This window comes from Bos javanicus, chromosome 11 (assembly GCF_032452875.1).
Source record: "Bos javanicus breed banteng chromosome 11, ARS-OSU_banteng_1.0, whole genome shotgun sequence".
NCBI classification, from domain to species: domain Eukaryota; kingdom Metazoa; phylum Chordata; class Mammalia; order Artiodactyla; family Bovidae; genus Bos; species Bos javanicus.
Window position 1 is genome coordinate 106,592,084 of NC_083878.1, and position 24,149 is coordinate 106,616,232.

General features: G+C 56.9%; 1 protein-coding gene across 3 annotated transcripts in view; it reads left to right on the forward strand.

Annotated features, from left to right (window-relative positions):
* The first annotated feature begins 5,111 nt into the window (after positions 1-5,111).
* Positions 5,112-24,149, forward strand: part of CACNA1B (calcium voltage-gated channel subunit alpha1 B) — a 214,956-nt gene continuing 195,918 nt past the window's right edge. Inside the window, exons 1-3 of one of the 3 annotated variants that reach the window (XM_061434350.1) lie at positions 5,112-5,592; positions 6,617-6,722; positions 9,942-10,081. In XM_061434350.1, the coding sequence (XP_061290334.1) occupies positions 5,309-5,592; positions 6,617-6,722; positions 9,942-10,081 (530 nt within the window). In that variant the 5' untranslated portion in view covers positions 5,112-5,308. Of the gene's footprint in view, positions 5,593-6,388; positions 6,723-9,941; positions 10,082-24,149 lie in introns of those variants that run through there. The other 2 variants (XM_061434349.1, XM_061434348.1) reach the window with 2 other exon arrangements.

Consider the following 24,149-nt stretch of genomic DNA (forward strand, 5'->3'; position numbering starts at 1 on the left):
GATAACTGTGACTTCTCGGTGGACACTGCCCCTCTCACGGCCCTGGGACACTGGACTCTGCGTTCCTCCCCTCCGAGGGCTCTGGGGCTCCTTCTGTCTCCCTTTGATCTGTTCCATCTTGCTGAGCACCCCAGGGGCCTCATCTCTCTATCAGCATTACTCCCTCCATGATGACGACTTTGATTCAGGCAGGGATGTGGCAGGTGGCACGTTTGAGGGACCGTCTGCCATGAGTTGCGCAGGGTGCAGTGAAACCTCAAGGGAAAGCTCTAATAACCCTCAGGCATTGCCATCACCCTCGGCAGGAACAAGGGGCAGGAGCAGAAACCTGGGCCTGGAGAGAGAAAAGGAGGGGAGGGGGTGCCTGACAGGAGAGGGCCCTCAGCTGGGGCCTAAAGCCCAGCCCAGGTGGCCAGTGGAGGGGCTGGGGGAATGGACTCTGACCTCACTTTTTCCTGCCTCCAGCTGGCCATGGTGCTCAACACTGGCCAAGCAGCACCAAGAGCCAGAGGCCAAGGGAATGAGCTCTGTGGTCTACATGTAACCAGGAAGGACCCTGGAGGTCTTCCCATGACAGACCACCTTGGGTCCCCCGTCTCTTGTTTGTAGAAAAGTTTCAGTCTCTTAGGCCTTCTCTGATATCCAAAAAAGCAAATTTAATCAGATAAGTGAGAAAATGCTGAAACGAAGTAGTCAAGGAAGACAATAATTTAGTCATAGAACAAAGTTGAGGACCTTTCATTCCTCCTCAAGGGCTGCAGATAACACCCTGAGCCATATCCTTGAGTTGTTTGCAGGTGCTGAAACCCCTGCCAGGTGGAGAGGCTAACTGACTGCTGCCTGTCAGCACGAAGACCCCAGAACAATTGGAACCAGAAGGTTCATGATGCTAATTCCCCAAATACCGCCTGGTTATCTCACCACCAACCAATCAGGAGTGTGCACAAGCTGCTCACACACGCGGAGACCCTCGCCCTTCGTCCTGCCTTGAAAACCCCTTCCCTGAGAGCCTTTGTGGATTTGGGGTCTTTGAGCCTGAGCTTCCTTGTGGGGCCCCATCCTGGACACCTTGCAATAAACGCTGCGCTTTGCTTCACCACAGCCCGCTGTTGGTAGGCTGACTTTACTGCCTGCAGCCGAGCTGACCCAAGTTTGGCTCGGTAACAGCGCACAGCACAGAGCAAAGTGGGAGGGGTGGAGGGTGAGGGGGCAGACAGGAAGTCTCCACACGGCGTCCAGAGTCCCACTTCAGCTGTGGCCTCTCCTCTGAGCTTCTGTCACGATATCTGACACGACCTCTCCACTTGTGTGAAATACAGAATCCCGTGGCCAGCAATCCCGTCTCAGTAAGGAGCATCGGTCAACAGTTCTCTTTCACATCTCACAATGGACACAGCAGCCCTTCAGTCAGCTCTGCAGGGGACCACTGTGCGTCACACCCCTCTCCGGGCTTCCGTGAGAATCTCTGGGCTGGCCTCCCCTTTCTCTCTGTGACAGGCCTCCCTGCAACTCCCAGCGGAGTGAGCCCTGGCATTCTTTGGAGCTACGTCTCCCCACCTCCGTGGACAGTGGGGGTCCCAGTTCCCACTGCGGTACATTCACTTCCCCACCCTCTTGAAGCCAGGAGTGGTACATGACCCTGGTCTGCCCACTGGAGTTTGAAGATAAATTTTCTTCTCCGAGAGAACTTTCCTTTGTTATAAAACAATATCATTTTATTTATTTTTTGGAAATGTTTGGCCAATAGGCACATGAAGAGATGCTCAGCATTGCTAATTATTAGAAAAATGAAAACCAGAACAAGTGAGGTGCCACCTCACACCAGTCAGAAAACCCACAAATAACAAGTGCTGGAGGGGGTAGAGAAAAAAGGGAGCCCTCCTGCACTGTTGGTGGGAATGTAAACTGGTGCAGCCACTGTGGAAAACAGTGTGGAGCGTCCTCAAAATACTGAAAATAGAGTTGCACACGATCCAGCAATCCCACTCCTGGATATGTATCCCCAAACCTCGAACTTGAAAAGATACACGCGCCCCTACGCTCACAGCAACACTGTTTCCAACAGGCAAGACATGGAAGCAACCTAATGTCCATGGACACATGAGTGGATAAAGAAGGTGTGGTATGTACATACAATGGAATACTTGTTTGTTGCTGTTCACTTGATCAGTTGTGTCCGACTCTCTGTGACCCCATGGACTGCAGTATGCCAGGCCTCCCTGTCATTCCCTATCTCCTGGACTTTGCTCAAACTCATGTCCATGGAGTTGGTGATGCCATCCAACCATCTTGTCCTCTGTCATCCCCTTCTCCTCCTGCCCTCAATCTTTCCCAGCATCAGGGTCTTTTCCGATGAGTCAGTTCTTTGCATCAGGTGGCCAAAGTATTGGAGCCTCAGCTTCATTGTCAGTCCTTCCAATGAATATGCTGGGCTGATTTCTTTTAGGATTGACTGGTTTGATCTCCTTGCAATCCGAGGGACTCTCAAGAGTCTTCTCCAGCACCACAAAAGGCATCAATTCTTCGGCACTCAGCTTTCTTTATGGTCCAATTCTCACATCCATACATGACTACTGGAAAAACTTTAGCTTTGACTAGATGGACCTTCATCAGCGAAGTAATGTCTTGGCTGCTTAATACGCTATCTAGGTTGGTCATAGCTTTTCTTCCAAGGACTAAGCGTCTTTTAATTTCATGGCTGCACTCACCATCTGCAGTGGTTTTGGAGCCCAAGAAAATGAAGCCTGTCAGTGTTTCTAATGTTTCCCCATCTATCTGCCATGAAGTGATGGCACCAGATGCCATGATCTTCATTTTTTGGATGTTGAGTTGTAAAGCCGGCGGCTCTATAGCGGGGCTAATGGCGGCCTCCTCCAAGAGGACTTGTGCCACGTGCCATGACTGTGGCGCTGCTGCTGCTGGAGCCCCTGTCCCTGGGGCAGGCCACTGCTGGCCCACGCCTCTGCAGGAGACTCTCAAACAAACACTCAAAGGCAGACCTGGCTCAGCGTCTTGTGAGGGCCACTGCTCCTTCCCTCTGTCCTGGTGCTCGCAAGGTTTGTTTGTGCCCTCCAAGCATCTCTGGTGGGCACGGGGTTTGACTTTAAGTGGACTGTGCCCCTCCCACCGTCTCCTTTGTCCTTGGTTGTGGGGTGTCTCTTTTTGGTGGGTTCCAACATTCTCCTGTCAATGGTTGTTCAGCAGCTAGTTGCAATTCTGGTGCTTTTGCAGGAAAAGATGACCACGTGTCCTACTCTGCCATCTTGAAACAGAAAATATAACGGAATACTACTCAGCCGTACAAATGACATAGTGCCATTTGCAGCAACAGGGATGGACCCAGAAGTCGTCATACTAAGTAAGTCAGACAGACAGAGAACAGAATATCACTTATATATGGAATCTGAAATATGGTGCAGATGAACTTCTCTAGGGAAAAGATACAGTCTCATAGACACAGAGAACAGATTTGTGGTTGCCAGTGGGGAGGAGGGTAGGAGAGGGATGGATTGGGAGTTTGGGGTTAGCAGATGTGAACTATTATACAGAGATATAAATGAATCACTGTGCTGTACACCAGAAACTAACACAACTTTATAAATCAACTATACTTAAAAAAAATGTCCTTTTTACACATGCTTATTCCTTCCTATCTGAGATGGTGGTATACAGACATGATGCCTCATGCTATGGCAGCCACCCTGGGCCATGAAGTGACGAGTTTGAGGACAAAAGTGTACATGGTGACATGGGGAGGGAAGAGCGATGGGAGGGTCTGTGTTCCTGAAATGGCACACTTCATGACTTGATTGAGGAGGTTAAAACTACAGTGCACGGTCCCACCTGGGAGCTGGGCCGCTCACCTCTGAATACGTCCCAAGTAATGCCCGCACCACACCCTGCAGTCTGCTCCCCACTGAGCGGCCAGAGGGATCTTTTTAGAGGAGTCAAAGGACAACTTGTCTGTTCCAAACTCTCCTCTGACTTCCCATCACACTAAAAACGGCAGCCAGAGGCCAGACTTCAGTCTGCCTGGCCCCGAGAGTGCCATCCCCGAGTCTCTGCACTCAGCGTCCTGTCTCATTCTTCATTCAGGTCCACTCAAGGACCGTTTCCTGAAAGTCGCCTTCTCTGACTCCTATTCCGTTTTCACAGCCCTGCTGCCGATGCTGTGGTGGTGCTGACTGGCTGTTCGTGCGCTGGTGGAAGGGACGCTTGGCTTACGGCCTCTGTCGCTGATTCGGGAAAGGCTTCTTATTTGAACATTGTGAGGTCCGGATGAGCAAATAGTGTGTGAATCCAGGAGAACAAGGCTGGGCACAAATAAACCCTGTGTGAACACTGCCCTTGTATAAGAACGTCTGCTCCCTGAAGGCAGAGCTGGAAGCTTAGCACCTGGCATCTAATAGTGCTTGGTGGAGATTTTGGCTGAACAGCATACAACAAGTTCTCTTTAAATTTTTTTTGAGGGAATGGTGGAACACAGGAATCTCTGAATTGAGGTTTTGGAGCTGATTCAGTGTGTGTTGATGGGAAGGTCTAGGACACGACTGAGGGAGGAGGGGCCCAGGAGAGGGCTGTGCATTCTGAAAACCCGAGACCAGGAGTTGACAGCATCCTCTCTTTTGACGCCGAAGACCCTGAAATGAAGGCAGGAGAGAACCTGGGAGTCAACGTCTTCTTGGAAGAGCCCGGTGATCACAGCGAGGGGGAGGGGAGTGGGCGATGTGGCCGCTGGGAGAAGTGAGGTGTGGAAAACCTGGGGAACGAGGGCCTCCCTCTCCCCGCTTTGGGCGACAGCAGCTCGGAGCTGGCGATGCCTCCGGGGTCCGGGGGTGTCGTTTGCGCGGCTCAGCTAGCCGTCGAGGACTCAGCCCCGCCCAGCTCCTCGTCTCAGCTGCCCAGTTCAGCATCTGGTCAGTTGCTGGCCGGGAGCGAGGCGGGACGCGCGGAGGGCGCACACTCACCGCTCTCGCGCAGCCGGGAGGACCCGGGGGCCGAGGCGCGGTCCCCAGGGCCGGCGGCTGGACGGGGCTAGGGGACAGGGCGGGGGCGGCCAGCTGGGGGCGGGGCGGGCGCGATCCGGGCGGGCGGGGCGGGCGCGGATTGGCTTGGCGCCGCCACGTGACCGGCCCCATATAGGGCGTGGCGCGGGCGGCGGAGTCGGGTGCGGCGGCTGCCGGCTGGGCGAGGTCTGGTGCGGGTCCGGCGGCTCCGCGGCTGCTCCGCTAGAGCGCAGGGCGCACCTCGCGCCTTCCGATCCCCGCGGGGCCGCCGGGCCGGGGGATGCGCTCAGCGCCCGGGAGCCATGGTCCGCTTCGGGGACGAGCTGGGCGGCCGCTATGGGGGCCCCGGCGGTGGGGAGCGGGCGCGGGGCGGCGGGGCCGGCGTTGCGGGCGGCCCGGGCCCCGGGGGGCTGCAGCCGGGCCAGCGGGTCCTCTACAAGCAGTCGATCGCGCAGCGCGCGCGGACCATGGCGCTGTACAACCCCATCCCGGTCAAGCAGAACTGCTTCACCGTCAACCGCTCGCTCTTCGTCTTCAGCGAGGACAACGTCGTCCGCAAATACGCCAAGCGCATCACCGAGTGGCCATATCCTGCCGGGTGCCGGGCCGGGTGGGGGCCAGGGGCTCCCGAGGTCGCGGGAACGGGAACGGGGCGCGGCGTCCGGCGTCTGCGCCTTGCGGGGTCTGGGGGGGCGGCCTGGGCCGGGGGCCTGGGAGGGGGCCGGCCGCATGCTGCGCCCAGTGGCCATCTTTCCCGGGGCTGGAGGAGGGTGCGCCCTGGAGAGAGGCGCATCGGGTCGCTCGGCGAGGAGGGGGCGGGGCGGATTCCGGGCCCTCTCGGCGCGCCGCGTGTGCGTGCGTGTTTGTGTTTCTCTGTGTCTGTGTGTGGTCGTGGTGGCGGCGGCCGCGGGAGCGGGCTGGGCGCTGGGCGGAGCCCCCTGCCCCTGAGCTCGTCCCTTCTCTCCCTGGATGCCGGCGCAGAGCGCGTGGCCAGCCTGGAGGGCACCCGAGGGCGAATCGGTGTCCGTGTAGGTGTGAGCGCCGGGTGGAGGCGAGCCCGTGCGCGCGCCTGACTGCAGGTGCCTGAGTGTGTGAGGGCAGAGCGTGAACCCAGTGCTGCGCGTGCGTGCGCTCGGGACTCTCGGTACATGGGTGTTCACGTGCCTGTGTAGGTACATGTGGCTGCGTGTCTTTAGGTAGGAGTGTGCGCCTGCGCGGGGTCCTTCCGTTGCGCGCGGGGGGCTCAGGGCCCCCTCCCTCGGGGAGCGGGCGTCAGGCGGAGCCGTGAGGGAGCGCTGTCCGCGGTGCTGACGGCCACGGGGACGTGCTGAGGGGCTGGGAGTCGGGCGGCGCCGCTGAGGGGCGCTGTCCGCGGTGCTGACGGCCGCGGGGACGAGCTGAGGGGCTGGCGGCTGCGACTGCGGAGGCGGCCCTCGCGGCGCCCCGAGGATCGGGGAGGATGGGGGCGGAAGGGTGGGGTGGGCTCCGGACCTGGTCATTCTCAGCCCCTCTGGAGGCGGCCGGGCCCGGCTGCTGCACTGCGCGCTGCCGGCCTTGGCGTCCTCGCCTCTCCTCTTTGGCGCCTCCTGGCCAGTCCTTAACCCACGCACTCCGTTTGAGTACATGATTCTGGCCACCATCATCGCCAACTGTATCGTGCTGGCTCTGGAGCAGCACCTCCCAGACGGAGACAAGACGCCCATGTCTGAGCGGCTGGTGAGTGCTGTGGCGGCGGGGCCTGAGGGCGGGGCGTGCGGTGGCGGCAGCTTGTCTGATTCTGGGACTCTTCAGGACCCGTGACGGGGCAGCTCCCTCGGGCTGGGTAGTCTGGGCATCTAACACTTCCCTCAAGGGTCAGGAGGAGTGGGACAGTCCGCTCAACCCCTGCTGGGGACCGGTGGCTTGAGGGAGGCCATTTTAGCCGGCAGCTGCTCTGCCCAGTGACACTAGCCATCCCTACACCTAAGAAACTCAGAGCTAATGCTGGCACGCGAGAGGGGCCTTCACGACGGCCCAGGGTCTGGAATGCTGGGCTGCCCCTGTCCCTCCAGGCTGTGGTGGGCTTTGGCCCAGGCGCAGCCCTGGTTATCTCCCTCTCTGGCTCTGCCTGGGACTCCTTCCCTGTGGGGCCTTTGCTTCCCATGGGATGCACTCCTTCCCAAGCTTTCTTCCTAAACATCCCCAAACATAGTTCTCACCCGCTCCTAGCAGGAGCTCCCAGACCCCATATTTCCCCTGTTGAAGCACAGAGCCCACAGGAACCAGAGTGCTAGGTCAGGGCATCTGGAGGGGCTGGGGCAGAGGCAGGGTGCTTTTTTAGGAGGCAAGCCCCATTCTGAAGGTGAGGCTACATCTTCTAGCCCCCAACGTCCCAGCTGCCTTGGCCCCTCTGCCTGGGCTTGATGTGGGCTCACTGGGGCCTGAGAGACTGAGCTTCAGAGCAGAGAGAAGGAAAAGAACATACAGGGGCTGGAGAGGGAGCCTGGGGCCTGGCTGGAGAGTGCTGCAGTCCTGGGGTCCCCAAAGACGGAGACACATCTGGGGGCACCAGCTGTCCAGAGGCTGAACCCTTTTCTCCACATCCTGGCGAGTGACTGTTCTTCCAAACTTCTTTCCTTTACTTCAACAGAGATAAGCATTGATGAAGCAGAGCCTGTTCTGTGCTTGGTGTGGGCCTTGAACTTCAGGCCAAGGGGTGAAGCAGAGGAGACAGAGTAGGCTGCCCTGGGGGTGTTCTACTTTGGGTGGGCACCTCGAGAAGGCAAAGAAGTGACAGCCAGGGTGGTCAGCCAAGAGATGGGGGTTTGTGGGTTGGTTGTTTCTCTTGGCACAAGAATGGCTGAGGGATTTCAGTTGTGGGTTTGGAGGGGAGGGTTGTGAAGGGCATCCTGACAGAGTGGAGGGTGGTCCCCGTGGGTGACTCCTGCCCAGAAGTGGAGCTGGACAGGCTCACTTGCCCTCTCTGGGGCCCAGGTTCCTGCCGGTGGGGGGCCCCTGACCTGCTGTGAGCTTGGTGGTGGTGCCCGTTCTGAAGGCTGGAGAAGAGGGTGAAAGTAAGAGGAAACTAGGGTTTCTGGCAGGGAGCCTTGAATGCCAGGCCACAGGGCGTGGCAGGGGTGGGGCCAGAGGGAGGCAGGCTGGGGGTGGCAGGGGCAGTCAGGCTTGGGCCTTCCCCCTGGGCAGCAGGCTTGAGTGGGCCAGTGTGCCTCCAGCCTCACAAGTGAGGGACAGTTTGCTTTGTGGTAATGGGGGTCTGTACACTTGTAAGGGTTGAGGGTTGAGCAGAATGTGCTCACCCCAGCAAGGCCTGGCGGCCCTGGGATGGATGGAGGCTGAACACAGAGGGCCTGGGGAGCAGGCGCAGTGGTGGTCCAAGGTCAGGTCTGGAGGCTGGTGTTGCTGCCAGAGGCTGGGAGGGGCTTTGTGGTGCAGAGGTGTCTGCCCTGGGGTGGGGCCTCCACAGCTCTGCTTCCCACCCACCCATCAACTTCCCACGTGGCCTTTAGCTGGAGTCCCCAGCTCGCAGTCTCATCCCTCCCCCGAGCCAGCCCTTGCCGAGTGTGGTCAGGGGTGGGGCTGGGAGCAAGCGGTCTGGGAAGGGGCCCCACCCCATCTCCTCGTGTTGGTCGGCTCTTCTCCCACAAACCCAGAGTTGCTCTGAACACGTTTGCTGGGGCCTCATGTTTATTCAGGGTAGGTGGTCGGCAGCCTCTTCTCTTGGGGAAAGGGGACCCTCTGACTAAACCAGACCAGAAGCGTTGGGGAGGGAATATCCTCATGAGTCAGCATCAGGATGGTAGGATGGGGGAGCTGGGCTGTGATGGACGCTCTACTGCCTGGTCCCTGGGGGCAGCAGCTTCTGCTGCACGCTGCTACCAGCAGCCATGGGCCAGGAGGCCAGGCTGAGGGTTCCCTAGGTCGGACATGAGAGCCCTGGAGCCCAGGCTCCCTGGGGGAGGAAGGCACAGGCAGCCCCCACAGGAGTCAGCCTGGCTCTCCCCTCCCTGGGCCCTGAGGCCAGGCCTCTCCCTGGCCGAGCAGCCTCTGGGTGGCAGGTCCCACAGTCCTGAGAGCAGGACCTGCCTGCCTCCTCTTTGTCCCCTTCTGTGTCCGTGGTCTGCGCTCAGGCTGTTTCCCTTGCTGACCCTCCTCCTCCAGGGCCCACTTGGTCTAGCTCCTGGGGTCACCTGCACAGAGGCTCTGTCTGCCCCCCGCCCCCAGCGTGTGATGTCCCAGTGCTCCCTGAGTCCCCGCAGCCCATCCTCACGTGCTTGGCACCAGGTGGGCCCGGGCCGTTGGGGTTCTGTGCTCCCCTGTCCCAGTTCTGCGCTCTGTCGTCTCCACCCGGAACTCCTGTCCCAGTCACCCAGCTGGATGCCTCGCCCTGCAGAGGCTCCCTGAGGCCTGCCGTGCTTGCTCGCCACAGAACGTGCGTGTTTTGAATATCCAGCAGGTGTGTACTGAGTGAGCGAGCGGGTCCTGGGCTGTGCTCCAGGGAGCTGGGCGTGGTCCCTGCTGTGGTTCCAGCCCACGGTCGGACCCAGGCCACCTCTGGCTGGAATCTGGCTCTGCCTCTAACAAGCTGCGAGTCTCTGGCCCAGTTCCTTGGCCTCTCTGTGCCTCAGCGCCCCCTCGGATGGGGAGACAGCAGTGCCCAGTGCCTGCGGGACGGTATGAGTGTTGCCCTGGTGATTGCAGGAAGCCCTCACGTGTTGTTATTGGCACTCACTCTGCGGCAGGGTGTCGGGCGGGAGCCCCTCCTCACGTGCCTGGGTGTCACTGGCCGTGGGGACGGGGCCACCTCTGCGTCGGGGGAGCCTGGCGGAGAGCTCCAAGGCCCATGCTGAAAGGGCCGTCGGGGGTGTTGTGGCAGGGCTGGGGGTCCTCACCGGCCGTGTCCGGGCGGCGGTGACCCTGCTCTGCACTTCTCCTCAGGACGACACGGAGCCCTACTTCATCGGCATCTTCTGCTTCGAGGCTGGGATCAAGATCATCGCGCTGGGCTTTGTCTTGCACAAGGGCTCCTACCTGCGGAATGGCTGGAACGTCATGGACTTCGTGGTGGTCCTCACGGGGTAGGTGCTGGGCCCGGGTGCCCTGTGCACGGAGCGGGCTCGGGCAGCAGTGTCCACGCTGGGGTCCTCACGGGGTAGGTGCTGGGCCCGGGGTGCCCTGTGCACGGAGCGGGCTCGGGCAGCAGTGTCCACGCTGGGGGCCGGTGCTTCTTGGTGGTCCTCATGGGTGGGTGCTGGTGGACAGGCATTGTTCTTTCCCGGGAAGAGCCTGGGCTGTGATCTTGGCTGAGGTGACGTCGAGGAGATTTGTCCTCGGCAGAGCTTGCTTGCAGAGCTGCTGGTGCTGTGGTCAGGTCCACAGGGCAGGAAGGGCACTGGGCCTGATTTTGTAAATCCTGGGCTGCAGCCTGGCCTCTTTCACCCCATGACCTGCGGGCACATGTGCGCTTCCGAGTCTCCTGCCTGAAGCGTTCGTGGGCACGTGCTCCTGGAGCTGTGCTTTGGTGAGGCTGTGCCTCTGTAGTCACAGCTTCTGCTTCCAGGAAGGTGCTTAATCAGTGTCCCATCCCCCACTTTCCTTCTCAAATAGACTCTAATAATTATCAGTTTGTGGTTCCCAAGCTATCCAGGAGATCCAGAAAGTTGCCTGAGGCTGGGCCGGGGAGGGGGAGGAGAGTGGGCAGAAAGCCTCCTCATTCACAGGGCCCCCTGCCTTCAGGGCCTCAGTCTCTCCACCTGCCTGATGGTATTCAGGGCCTCTGCCCTGTTCTGAGGTTGAGCTGCCATTGCCCCGGCTCTGGGCTGCCCTCCACCTCTGGCTGGGGTGGGGGTTAAGTGCCTGGAGTTTGCTCCAGAAACCTGTTTGCACAGCCCAGGTCCCAGAGGCCCCACCCCAGGGACTGCAGCCACTCCTCCTGGAGCTTTGTGGTCCCAGGGAGGCTTGGAGCCCCACAGTGGCCCAGAACTCTCCTTGCAAGGGACAGGTAGCTGTGGCCAGGGCTCCTGTGCTACATGTGAGGATAAACAGACTTGGCTACATGGCCTCTGGGCTCCAGATAAGACCCTCAGTGCAAGCCCCCCTGAGTCCCCTGCCCCATCCTCGGAGGCCGGCTCTCTGTCTGCTTGAGGTGCTGCTGGTGGCTCCAGCGGTGCCTGTGCCATGCCCAGCACAGGCCAGAATCGAGGTGCCTCACTTTCAGAGGGTCTCTCCCTGGAGATGACTGAGGGGCTGGTGGGCCTCATGCCTCAGCTCCTTCCTGGCCTTTGTGCCTGTGGCACCAGCCTGTCACTGACTCTGATCAGATGGGCACCAGTGAAATTGGATATAATAGGCTGGGCAACTTTCTAATCTGTTCCATTTTCCCTAATGACCAAGGAGGGAAGGGAGCAGGGAGCCTTTTGTTGGGAGGCGTGCCATCCTGCTGTGTGGCGCTCACCGTCCACACCCGTCTGCTGCCTGAGGGCAGGCGGCCGCGGGGGCTTGTCCAGACAGCCTCGGAGGTCCCACTGATGGGGCGTGGAGGCGAGTGTGGGCCCTCGGCGGGCAGGGTACGCCCTGTAGTCCACTGGCACTGCGTGGGCTGTCGACAGATGTCACGGGCTGTTTACGCCTTTCTCCTTCTCGACCCGTGTCCCTGAGGATGTTGGTGTCGTATTTTTTAGAGTGTCCCCAGAGCGTAGCTCGGGGCAGGCCCCCAGGAGGGTCAGGGAGTGTCTGCTGAATTAATGGTCTATTGAACCTCGGGTGCTCTGTGCTCGAGCCACCTGGGAGCTGGTGAGGGTGGTGGGACCGGGCTCTGGGAATGCTGTCCATCGTGCTGTTTGGGCTGCTGGGAGCATGGCAGGGAGGTCCGCACCAACCCCTTGGCAGGACCCCTGAGTCTTCCAACAAACATATCCTGATTCCAGATTCAGGGAGCCTGGTGCCCCCGTGAGGGCTGGGAGACCTCCAAGGACAGCTGCTTTCTCTTGCCTGTTGGCCACTCTCCTGGGCTCACCTTCCTGGAGCCCCAGCAGGGGGATCCCACGGGTCCCAAGACCATAACCCTGCCCCCAGCCTGGCCTCGGAGATCCTGCCCTGAGTCCATCTGTTTCTCCATCTCCTCTCTCCCACCTTCACGTGTGCCCCTATCCCTCCCCTCTCTCTCTCTCTCCCTTTCTTAATCTCTTGGTCTTTGTCTCTCCATTTCTAAGCTTCTCTGTATCTCTGCTTTTTTATCTCATCTTCATCTTCTCTATTTCTTCACCCCTCGATGTTTCTCCATCTCAGTACTTTTGCTCTCTCTCTCTGATTCTTCCTTTGCCTTTCTCTGTTTGTTCTGTGCCTCTCGTATGGGTCATGAAGTCTCTGCTCTCACTGTCTGTGAGAGGAGGGCTGGGAGTTGGCACTGATGGTTTCCAGGCTCCCTCTCTCTGCACCTTGTCCGCAGGGATTGTTCTGGGTTGGGAGGGAAGCCCCCAGATGGGGAGGGTGGTCTGTGTGCCACGGGGGCTCACATGCTGCCCAGAGTCACGTGGGGGAGTTGCTCCACTGCTCTTGCTTGCAGCACCCGGGGACTGGCGATGTGTGCACACACATATGCCTGGACTGCATGTGTGTGCACGCACACATGTATACGTGTGCATGTGCGCACCCACACACACACGCGCATCTGTTCATGCACACACGCATCCGTGCATTGCATGTGCACATGTGTGTATGCCCGTGCACGCGTGCGTCCGTTCAGACATGCATCTGGGCACCCACGTGTATGTGTGCATGTGCACAGCTGTGTATGCACGTCTGTGTACGTATGTGTGTGTGTGGTGCATGATAGAAGGGGGCCTTGTCTGCTTTTGGGGTGAGTGCTGGGCCTGGGGAATCCAGAGAAGAGCCCTAGCCCTCCTGAGCCGAGGCGCCAGTGGGCAGCCACGGGGCACTGCTCCTCATTACTTTGTTGTTTTTAATTAGGGTTTACTTAATTGGTACTCAGAGGGCTGGAAGCCCCACGGTGAACAGGGAAGGCCACGTTGCCTGGTGAAGCCTGACTTGTCCCCGAGGCCAGCTGGGCTTGCTTCTGCTTCTGGGGCTGGCATCCGGGCGTGGGAGGTGCCCTGGATGGGACTTGGCCCTACCCTGCATCGGGGAAGCCTCTTAACCTCTTACACTCCCCTGTGAACTATGCCTGGGCACACCCTTGGCATCGCGGGGGGCGAGTGATACAGCACCCAGTCCTGCCCGCGGAGCGGGGGAGGGGCTGTCCTGTCTGTGCATGTCTGTCTGCACATTGTTTCTGTCTGCACAGCCACTTGAGCTGCCCTCGTCCGCTGCTGCCCCACCCACTGGCCATCCCTTGATTGCTATTTATTCCGAATCGGAGCTGAGGACACAGCAGTGAGCAAGACCCCCAGCCCCTGCCCTGCGGGCTGTGTTCCCAGGGGACCTGGTCTCCCTGGCCCTGCTGTGTTCCCTCTAGGTGCCCAGAGGCTCAGCAGGGGAGGAGGGTGCAGGCCCATGGCCACATCGTGGGGCCTGGGGGCGGGTGTGCTGTGGAGACCACACCTCACTGACAGTACAGGCTTCATGTTCCCACATAGGAAAGGGGTTAAGGAGAACACGGCATGGTCTGGACAGCTGCGGCTTGGGGTAGGCTCAGTAGTAAGGGGCTGAGCCCTCTAGACATTTGGTGAGAGGTCATGGCTGATGGTGTCAGTACCAGAACACAGGTGTCTCCATGGCCTTTAGAGCTCAAGATCAGACAGGACCCCCAGGGGAAGGATCTAGAGAAGAAGCTGTCCGTGGGTGAGCCTGGGGACTCCAGAGCTGGTAGGTTGGGACTGGCCAGTGAGGTGGGTGGGGTCGGTGTTTTAGGGAGGAAGGGCGTGTCCTTCTCGAGCGGGGGTGCGGGGAGGGTGGGCCACCGAGTGCAGCGGCAGGCAGCCTGCGGGTGAAAGGGTCCTTGCGGATGGCCTGCGTGGAGGCTCCTGCAGGCCCGGAGGGCCCGTGGTGGGCACCCAGGGCAGCTCTTCCACCTTCGGGGGAGTTTTTCAGCAAAGCCAGGCAGATTACTGGGCAGTGGTGGGAGGGAGAGGAGGGGCAGAAGGTTTTATCAGGCGGGGGCCACAGCCTGGCCCTGGAGGCAGGACAGCGGCGGTGCAGCTGGAGCGCTGGAGTGACGTCTGGGTGGACGAGGGCAGCCGGGACCCTGCAGTCCATGCTCACCTCTCTGTGACTTCAGTACACCAGAGGTGGAGCTCAGGGTGTGCGCTGGGTTGTCAGATGCGAAAGCAGGGATGGGGTGAGAGTGCTCTGCGTGCCCGTCAGCTGAGGCTGGCATGGGAAGCAGGTGGTGTGCAATGGAGGGATGGGCCTGTGGGCAGCGTGAGTGAGGACGCTGCGGCCCGGCCTCTCGCTCTCTCCTGGGCTCCCCTGGCTGGTCACCTTCCCTTCTCTCCCCGTTGACCCTCTGGCCAGCTGCCCATCCCCTCGTTCGTGTGGAAGGTGTCTGTCAAGTGCCCTGGTTGCTAGGGACACAGCAATGGACATGGAGGCTGCATTTCCCGGGGACACAGGCGACGAGCAGCCTGTCCACGTGGGTGTGAAGTGCAGTGATGAGCAGGAAGCTGGGTGGCAGGAGTGAAGTTCCCCTTTGTGGGGTTCAGGGAAGGTCCTTAAGAAGGACCTTGAGCAGAGCAGTAGGTGGGAGGGGGTTGGGCGTCCTGAACCTGGGAGGGGGCATGAGGCAAAGATGCTGGGAGGCCGTGGGGGCCGCTTGGGGCTCTGGGTGCAGGGCCTGACCTGGGTGGGGTGCTGACGGTGGGGAGCAGTGCCCAGGAGGAAGTGGTGGGCTTGGGCTGGCTGGGCTGTGGGAAGCACTGCTGCTTGGCAACTTGCTGGCATCCCGAGTGTGGCACGTGTGTTGCCTGCCTGTCCTAACTGCTGCTGTGCCCACCCCTGCACTTTTGCCCTCCCCATCCCCAAGGGAGCCCCTAGACCAGCCTTTGGTCCCAAGGGGTTGATTGCAACTTGGAATCGGGGCAGGGTCCTCTCAGACCATGAAGACTTGGGCCCAGAGTCCCCCGCCAGTTATGGCCCAGCCTGGAGCTTCCCTTGGGGAGAGGAGAGGTCTGTCCCAGCTCGGGCAGGTAGCTCCCTGCGGACAGTTCTAACCACAGCGTCTCATTTTACTCCAAATTAAGCTGGGATTTCTTTCCAGGACATGTAATTAGAACTCAGGGTCTCCTGTCGCTGGTCTGAGCCTCCCGCGTTGCCTAGGGAGGGATGTCTGTGTCCACGCCCTGCCCCGCCTCCCCAGAACACGGGCCTGGCTGGGGCCGCTGCCAGAGGGCGTGGGAATGTGGTCCCAGGAGGCCGGGCCCTGGGGAATACTACCCTGGGCGAGGAGCAGTCCAGCACGTGAGGACCAAGGTGAGCAGGGAGCCTGTGCCCACGTGTGGGAGCCAAGGGCACCGTGCCTAGCCCCGGGTGGCCAGTGACACTGGGTCTGGACGTGGACTGACCTCGGCTCGTGGCCTCGGGCTCTAGAGCTCACGTGTGGGGCCGGAGCGCCCGTGTGGGCTCTTCCTCTGTCCCGTGATGCGGTCCTGCCGACGGGGTCTCCGATGCCTGCTCAGGCTGGGGGTATGCTGGACCTTCTCTTCTATCCCCACCTGAGGCTGGGAATCGCTGGGATGGGGAGGGGCCTGAGTTCTGACCAGTGGCCCTTGGAGCAGCAGAGGGAGGCTGTTGGGGCCCGCATCTTTAAACTCTCCCCAGGCAGCATCCCTGAGGCATCGCTGATAATTCAGAACAGGCTTGGCCGCTGGGTCTGCCTGGCTCCCAGGTGCCTGCCTCCTGCCAGTGGCCCCACTGGGCTGCCAGCCCCGCGCTGGCGCCAGGGGCAGGGGTAGGGGGTTCCCCGCCTCCCTCCGTCTGCATCCCCCCCGCTGGGTGTCCGCTGAGGGCGGCTCATTCCACTGCTCACCTCTCAGTATCTTTTCTCCTGGTTCCCCTCCCCCTTCTTCCTATGCTTTAGGATTCTTCACACCCTCCTGGAGGGCTGTGGGGAGCCAGAGCCAGGCCCTTCCTGGCTGCTGCCTGCAGATGTCACACCATGTGCTGAAGGAGAGCCCCCTCTGCCCATCTCTAAGGGCCTGGCGATCCTGGCAGGACAGGGGCTGCAGGCTGCCAGCCTCAGGTCCGGAGCTCCGCTGTGCTGCACTGCGGGGTCCTGGGTGCTGGGCCCCCTGGGGCTGTTGCAGCTGGTGCCAGAAGCATGCTGAGCCCGTGTGCCTCTGTAGAGGCATGGTAGTCACTCAGTCGTGTCCAGCTCTTTGCAACCCCATGGACTGTAGCCTACCAGGCTCCTCTGTCCTTGAAATTCTCCAAGCAAGAATACTGGAGTGGGTTGCCATTTCCTTCTCCAGGGGATCTTCCCGACCCAGGGATTGAACCTGGGTCTCCTGCACTGCAGGCAGACGCTTTGCCATCTGAGCCACCAGGGAAGCCCACCCTCTGCAGAGGTGGCAGGGAGCAACTGCTCATCTATCCACGTATCTTGTGCCTGGTGTGCCTGCAGAGGTCACAGGAGGTCAAGTTCATGCTTCCTGGGAGTGGGAGTGTTTGTCTGTGGCTGGTGGATATTCCTGCAGCTGCTCAGGCGGGTGGGGCAGCTGGGCACTGGACTCTACCTTCGTGTTCAACTCGAGGTGCCTCCCCTTACTCCATTTCACGCTGGTGAGCCCAGAGCTGCAAATTCACAGGAGGTGAGAATGTTTGCTAATGTCCTCTTGTGTTGCTAGGCCTGGACTGGGAAAAGGCCGGAGAGCAGGTCCTTCTTGGCTGAGCGGTGGGGAGCCGCTGGGAGGGGCCACTTCCTTCCCTGCCACAGCCCGTCTGAGTCACACAGACCTGGAACCTGCGGACCCCCCGCAGGCCGCCTGCACAGGCCCCTGGCTGTCCTGTCTTCACCCGGCTGGCCGCCCCACTGTGCCCCACTTTCTCCAGGTCTCAGCCTCTCTGGGGAGCCCCTCTCGGAGCCCTCATCACTCCAGCCGGTGGCTCCCTCTCTGCTCCCAGAGTATAAGAGCCCATGCACCCGGGGCTGCTGCTTTCAGCGGGATGGGATGTGGGTCTGTGTTTCTCTGCCTGGCGGCCTTTCTGCCCTGGTCTTGTCCCAGGGGCTTCCCTCCTGGCCGGCTCCACAGATGGACTTTCCCCTGCAGAACCTTCCCCTTAGCTTGGGCGCCGCACAGATGCCTGAGACGGGGGTCAGGGGCTGAAACAGCAGGTGTTTGCTGTCTCAGTTTGGAGGCTGGATGTCTAAGATCAAGGTGCCCGCAGGGTTGCCTTGGGGAGGTGTCTTCCTGCCGGTAGGCAGCTGCCTCCCCACTGTGTCTTCCCGGGCCGCTTCTCTGTGTGTGCAGACACAGGTCTCTGGTGTCTCTTCCTGTTCTGTTAAATTAATCCTTTAAATTAAAGCCCATCCGTAGGACCTTGCTCAACCATTTACCTCCCAAGAATCCCATCTCCAGATACAGTCCCACTGGGAGTCAGAGCTTCAGCAGAGGAATCTGGGGGGACACAGGTTAGTCTGCACCAGGCTGTGCTCAGACCCCAGGCTCCTCTGATGAGCCTTGGTGCCCCAGTTCCCCGTGTGCAGCGAGTGTTGCGGGACTGAAAGCCAGCGGGGGAGTGGGGACCCCCTCAGCCCCCACGGGCTCAGGAGGCACGTGACTGATCCCGGGCGTCCGCGTGGCTTCCAGTCGGGGTGTGCGGTGTCTGTGGTGTGGTGGGCCCAGGTTGGTTGTCCGTAGGTCCTTTCTCACTCCTCGCGGTCGGTCATCATCCTCTGGGGTCTGGCGGCAGGGACTGTGGACTGAGGTGGCTGAAGGCAGGGCTGCCCTCTGCCCTGGACCCGCTACAGCCTGGACTGGGGCAGGGGCTGGGGGAGGGCACCGCTGAGCCCATGGGGGTCAGAGGGCGTCCTGGGTGTCCTGTAGCCACCTGTCTGAGGGTGGGCATCCCCGAGGGGGCCTCCAGCACCACCCGCCCTCTCTGCCTGCGGACCCCTCCCCACACCTGCTGTCTGGGACCCTGGTTCTGCGAATGCAGTGTCGGGGCAGGGAATGGGCAGGAAGCGAGAGCGTCCTTCTTCCCATCTCCTGATCAGTCCTGGGGCCTGGTGTTTCCACTGTCCAGCCCTGCAAGACAGTGACGCAGGGGCACAGCAGGGGCAGGAGCGAGACCCCTGTGTGGCCAGGGCTTGGTCTCCGTGAGTGGCTCCTTCCCTGGGGTGAGGCCCCTGGGGTCGTGCGCTCACTCCTGCGCTTCTTTGGGTCCCTGGCCTGGCAAGTGGGCAGCGTGGGTGCAGAGCCCTCTGGTGAAACACCAAGCGGGTGGGGCTAGAAGGGTGAGCAGACCAGGAGGGGAGAATGAAAGCTCGAAGCTGGCTCTTCCATGAAGTCTCCTCGGTATTGGCTGCTCTTCTAATGTGATCGTCCCATGACCTTCCTGAGCTGGATGCTATTATTAACATCCCCTCGTAAAAAATTAAATATCTTATCTTGAGCTCATCACAGATTTGCAGTATGCACAGAGGGTGCTGAGGGTGCTGTCCAGGGAGGCTGTGGCATGGTTTCACAGCCAGAGTGTGACCCCGGCACAGTCAGGACCCGCCCTTCTGTGTCCCCACCAGGACCCGACCTTCTGTACCTGCTTCCACTTTCCTCCGGCCTCACTGCCCCTAATCCCTGACGACCATAATCCAGCACCCACGTCCATCACTTTGTCACTTCACGAGCATTAAACCTTGGTAATGGAGGCGCGCCTCTGGGGCTGGCTGTGTTCCGGGGACTCTGAGGCTGGCCGAGGCACAGCTGCACGCGGCTGCACTTCCTCTTTACCGCCGGTTGTCTCTCTAACTGTTCGCCTGTTGAAGGACAGGCGATTTGTTTCTAGCTTTTGGAAGGTCACCCACAAGACTGCTCTGCCTGTCTGTGCACAGGTTTTGTGTGAACACAAGTTTCCTGGATGAACGCCTGGGAGTGCAGTTCCGGGGCCTACTGCAGCGCGTGTCTGGTTGTTTAAGATATTACCCGACTGTTGTCCGAAGCGTCTGTGCCGCGTGCACGTCTGTACACTCCCACCGGCAATGTACGAATGATCTAGTTTCTCCACATCCTACCAGCATTTGCTGTCATCACTGTTTCTCATTTTAGCTTTTCTGCTGGCTATGCAGTGATATATCATGGTGGCTTTGATTTGCATTCCCCTAATGGCCACTGATGCTGGACATCTTTTCATGGGCTTGTCTGCCATCTGTATCTCCATTTTGGTGAAATGTCAGTTCATGTATTCTGTTCAGGTTCTAATTGGGTTGTTAGATACTAGTTGATTTTCTCCCAATCTGTAGGTAATTTTTTTTCATCCTTGTGATGGGGACTTTTGCAGAGCAAAAGCTTAAATCATAATGAAGTCCAGTTAATCAGGTTTCCCTCTTACAGATAGGGCTTGTGGTTTTGAGTCTAAGAACTCTTTGCCAGACCTACGTCATGAAGATTTTCCCCTACTTTTTTCCATGAAAGTTTTATGATTCTGTATTTTACATGTAAGTCTGGGATCTGTTCTTGAGTTGGGGTTTGTTTCAAGAGTGAGGTTTCTTTCAGTTGAGATTGTTTTTTGTTCGTTTTCTGCCTGCATGTGGGTATCCAGGTGCTCCAGTACCGCTTGTTGAAAAGGCTGTGGCGTGTGTTTCCACCTCTGAAGTATTCTGTCCCTCGGTCAGAAGTCAGCTGGCCGTGCGTATGCGGGTCTGCTTCTGTCCCATCGACCTGTGTCCTTTTCTCTACCAGATTTACACTGTATTGATTACTAGAACTATTTAAGTCTCAAAATTGGGCAGACTCATTCCTCCCACTTTATTCTTTTTTAAGAAACTGTTGTAGCTAGTCTAGTTTCTTCGTTTCCATATAAATTTTGGAATAATCTTGTCAATATATATACAAAATCTTCATAGGAGTTGTATAAAATCGGTTTGTTAATTTGCAGAGAATTAATGTCTTTACTATGTTGAGTCTTCCAAGCTATGAACATGACATGTCTTTTCATTTATGTAGACCTTATTGATTTCTTTCCTCTGTATTTTGTAGTTTTTGGGATTCAAGAGCTGTGCATGTTTTGTTAGATTTACATCTAAAAGCTTTCCTTTTATTTTTATGTGTGTACAAACGGTACAGCATTAAAAATTTCAGTGTTCAAATATCCATTGCTGTTGCTACGTAGAAAGGCAATACATTTTTTAATATTACACTTGTCTTTATTTCTGTAACTTTGCTGAATGCGCTTATTAGTTTCAGGAGATTTCTTTTTTTTAAAGATTCTTTGGAGTTGTCTATGTAGACAAGTATGTCATTTGCAAATGGAACAGTCTTATTTCTTTCTGCTTTCTCATTCCCTTTTCCTCTTATTACATCAACTAGGACTTCCAGTGCGTTGCATGGGATCGTGGACACCTTTGCCTTGTTTCCAGGGAGGAAGCACTCGCCCCTCCCGTGAAGTCCCATGTCTGCTGTAGCTTCCTGTTTCCCCTCGCTCAGCTGGTAAAGAATTCGCCTGCAGTGCAGGAGACCCCAGCTCGATTGCTGGGTCGGGATCTGCTAGAGAAAGGATAGGCTATCCACTCCAGTGTTCTGGCCTGGAGAATTCCATGGACTGTATAGTCCATGGGGTCGCAAAGAGTTGGACACAGCTGAGCGACTTTCACTTTCACTTTGCTGTAGGTTTTTGTAGATGCTGTTTATTAAGTTGAGGTAGTTCTTCTCTATTCCTTTTTTTCTGAGAGTTTTTGTCATGAATTAGCTTCCCTCTTGTCAATGTCTGCGGCTGCTGCTAAGTCGCTTAAGTCGTGTCCGAGTCTGTGCGACCCCATAGACGGCAGCCCACTAGGCTCCCCTGTCCCTGGGATTCTCCAGGCAAGAACACTGGAGTGGGTTGCCATTTCGTTCTTCACTTGTCAATGTCAGATTTTATCAAATGTTCTTTCTACATTGATATGATCATGTGACCTTTTCTTCCTCTGCCTGTTAATATGGTGAATTACAATGATTGATTTTTGAGTATTGAACCAGACTTACTTCCTGGAATGAACATGGTCATGATATGTAATTACTTTTATATACTGCTGAATTGCATTTGCTAATACTGTTTTTAAGGATGTTTGCATCTGTATTCATGAAGGCTATTGATCTGTCAGTTTTTTTTTTCTTTGTTTTGTTCTTTTATTTATTTATTTTTTTTGGTAGTCTTTGTATGGCTTTGGTATCAGAATAATACAGGCTTCCAAAAATGGATTTGGAAGTGTTCCTTCCCCATTCTATTTTCTGGGAGCCATTGTCTGAAAGTGCTGTGAATTCTTCTTTAAATATTTGGTAGAATTCTACAGTGAATCCAGTTGGCCTGGAGATTTCTCTTTAGGGAGTTTTAATCTTATGGATTCAATTTCCTTAATAGTTAAAGGGATATTTGAATTATCTATTTCCTATTGGGTAAGTTGAGGTAGTTTTATTTTTTTGAGGACATAGTCCATTAAATCTAAATTGTCAAAACCGTGTGTGTAGAGTTGTTCCCAGTGGCCCCTTATTCTTATGATGTGTGCAGCGTCTGTGGTGACAGCCCTGTTTCGTTTCTTGCACTGGTAATTTATGTCTTCTCTCCCAATCTCTCTCTCTTTTGGGGGGTTTGGGTTAGTCCTGCTAGAAGTTTGTCAGTTTTACTGATCTTTTCAAGGAGATGACTCTTAGTTTCAATAATTAAATTTTTTAATTGCACTGTCTTCCGCCCTCATCTGTGCTGTCTCCTGCTTCTGTTTGCTCTGAGTCTGTTTTCTCTTCTTTGCCTCATTCTTGTGGCGGGCTCAGATCGGTGACTTGAGACGTTTCTTCTTTCCTCTCGCGTGTGCAGGGTGTATTAAACTCGCTCTCGGCACACTTGAGCTGTGTCTCACACATTTCAGTATGTTGTATTTTCAGTTTAATTCAGTTTCATGTGTTCTTAAATTTTCTCTAGACTTTTCTTCGATCTGTAGATTGTTTAGAAATGTGTTATTTGTTTTCTAAATGTTTGGAAATATTCCAGTATCTTCCTGTTACTGATTTCTAGCTTGATTCCATGTGGTCAGAGAACACAGTCTGTGTGATTTTGATTATTTTAAAATTGGTTTATTTTAGGCTCAAGATACGGTCTACCTTTGTTTCTGTTTCATGGCACTTGGCAAGAACATGTATCTGGCTGTTTTTGTGTGGCATGTTCCATGAATGTGGAGTAGATTCCGTTGACGGGCTTAATAAGCCTTCTGTAGGCTTGCTGCGTTTCTGTCAGCTGTCACGGGGGTGCTGAGGTCTCCGCTTACAGTAGTGCCTTCGTCTATTTCTCCTTCCATCTCTCTTGGTTTTTACTTCGCGTATTTTGTGGCTCCGGCACTGAGTACACACAGGCACACGTCATTCATTGAGCTCACTCGACTGCAGATGGTGCGCTTTTTAAAACTGAAGGCTTGTGGTAGCCCTGCTTTGAGCAGGTCTGTTAGCACCGTTTTTTTCAAAAGCTTGGCTCTCTCTGTGCCTCTGTGCCGTGTTCCTTTCATTTTGGGGATATTTCAGAGCCTCCTAAAAGACTACGGCTTGTCGAGGGCTCCTCCTCTCTCCCCTTGCCTGCGCTTCCGATCGGCTTTTACAGCCCTGGAGCCCCGCCCCCGCCCGTCTCTGGGCCTGAGGTCTTGGCCCTTCCTGCTCTTCAGCCCCTTGGCTCTTCCCCGTGTTCCCTCTCTTCTACAGTCGAGCCCATCCTCTTAGCTTTTCACATCGGCTCCTGTAGTTTTCCGTTATAAACTTTCCATTTCATTCTTCTTTATATTGTTCAGGATACTTTCTTCTGTTTGTTTGTTTCAAACACGTTAGTGGTTGTTTGTGGGAAGACTGTCGTAACTGCGACAAAATCTTTGTCAGGAACTTTTAGCACCTCTGTTATCTCAGGTGTCACAATCTATGATTGTCTTTTTTCACTCAGTTTGAGATCTTCCTGGCTTTTTGATGAATGAGATATGATTGAAATCTGGACATCTCCACGTGTTTTTCTGAGACTCCGGTTCTTATTAACCCGGTTTCAGCTGGGTCTCTGACCCTTCTCAGTAAGGAGACAGGGTTTCCTGCTTTGTCACTTCTACGTGGAGTACAAGTTCAGGTTCCCCGCTCAACCATCGTTGGCAGGGCCCCTCATCTTTACAGGGAGGAGGGGACACTCTTACTTTACAGACTGGAAACTGAGAGAAGCTCAGACATTTTGCAGGAACCAGTGCAGATTCCAGCTAGACTAAGCCAAAGCTCAAGCTCGTAACCACCAGCCACCCTGACCCTTAGGAGTGCAGGAGGAGTACTATTTACCCTGAAATGAAGGGTCTGATGACAGTGACGTGAAGGCATCCACTCCCAAGGTTTCCGTGGCTGCAGTGAGTGAGCTTCCTGGGTCATGCTGACCTCCCTGGTCAGAGCTTTGCTGCAGGTGACGAAAGTAGTAGCCTCTTTCAAGCCGGACAGAACCCTTCAGCCAGTCCAAGGGTGCAGTGTCCACATGGGGCCATGTCCAGATGGGTGGTGGTCAGGGAGGGACTGGAGAGCATCTGTCCAGTGGTCACTCACCATGCCCCAAAGAAGCTGGGGGCCTGGAGCCCCTGATGTCCACTCTGTGTGGTGCCTACCTGCCCTCTAGCCCTAGAGGAGGGGTTGGAGTGGGTGAGAACATTTGGCTGGACTTTCCTGTACTTTGGGCATGCCCCAGCTCCTCCTCTTCTTGGGTTGTGAGCCTGGACACTTGGATGTGCCATCTGAACCTCAGTTTCTTCCTCTGTATGATGGGACTAATGGCGCTGACCTCCGAGTGTCCTTGCTTTGAGGTAGACAGGTGTGATGTTTTTATTTGAGTGAGCTGTGGATGTCACATTCTCTGGCTCGGGGCCTGCGCCTGCCAGGGCTGATGCTTCTTCAGCCTTGCCTGGAGGCTCTAGGCTTTGGAGCAGGCTCAGGGCCTCCAGGGCAGGGCCCTGTGCTTTATGTGCAGCCCAGGATGGGGCTGGAGTGGGCAGCATGGCGGAGGCTG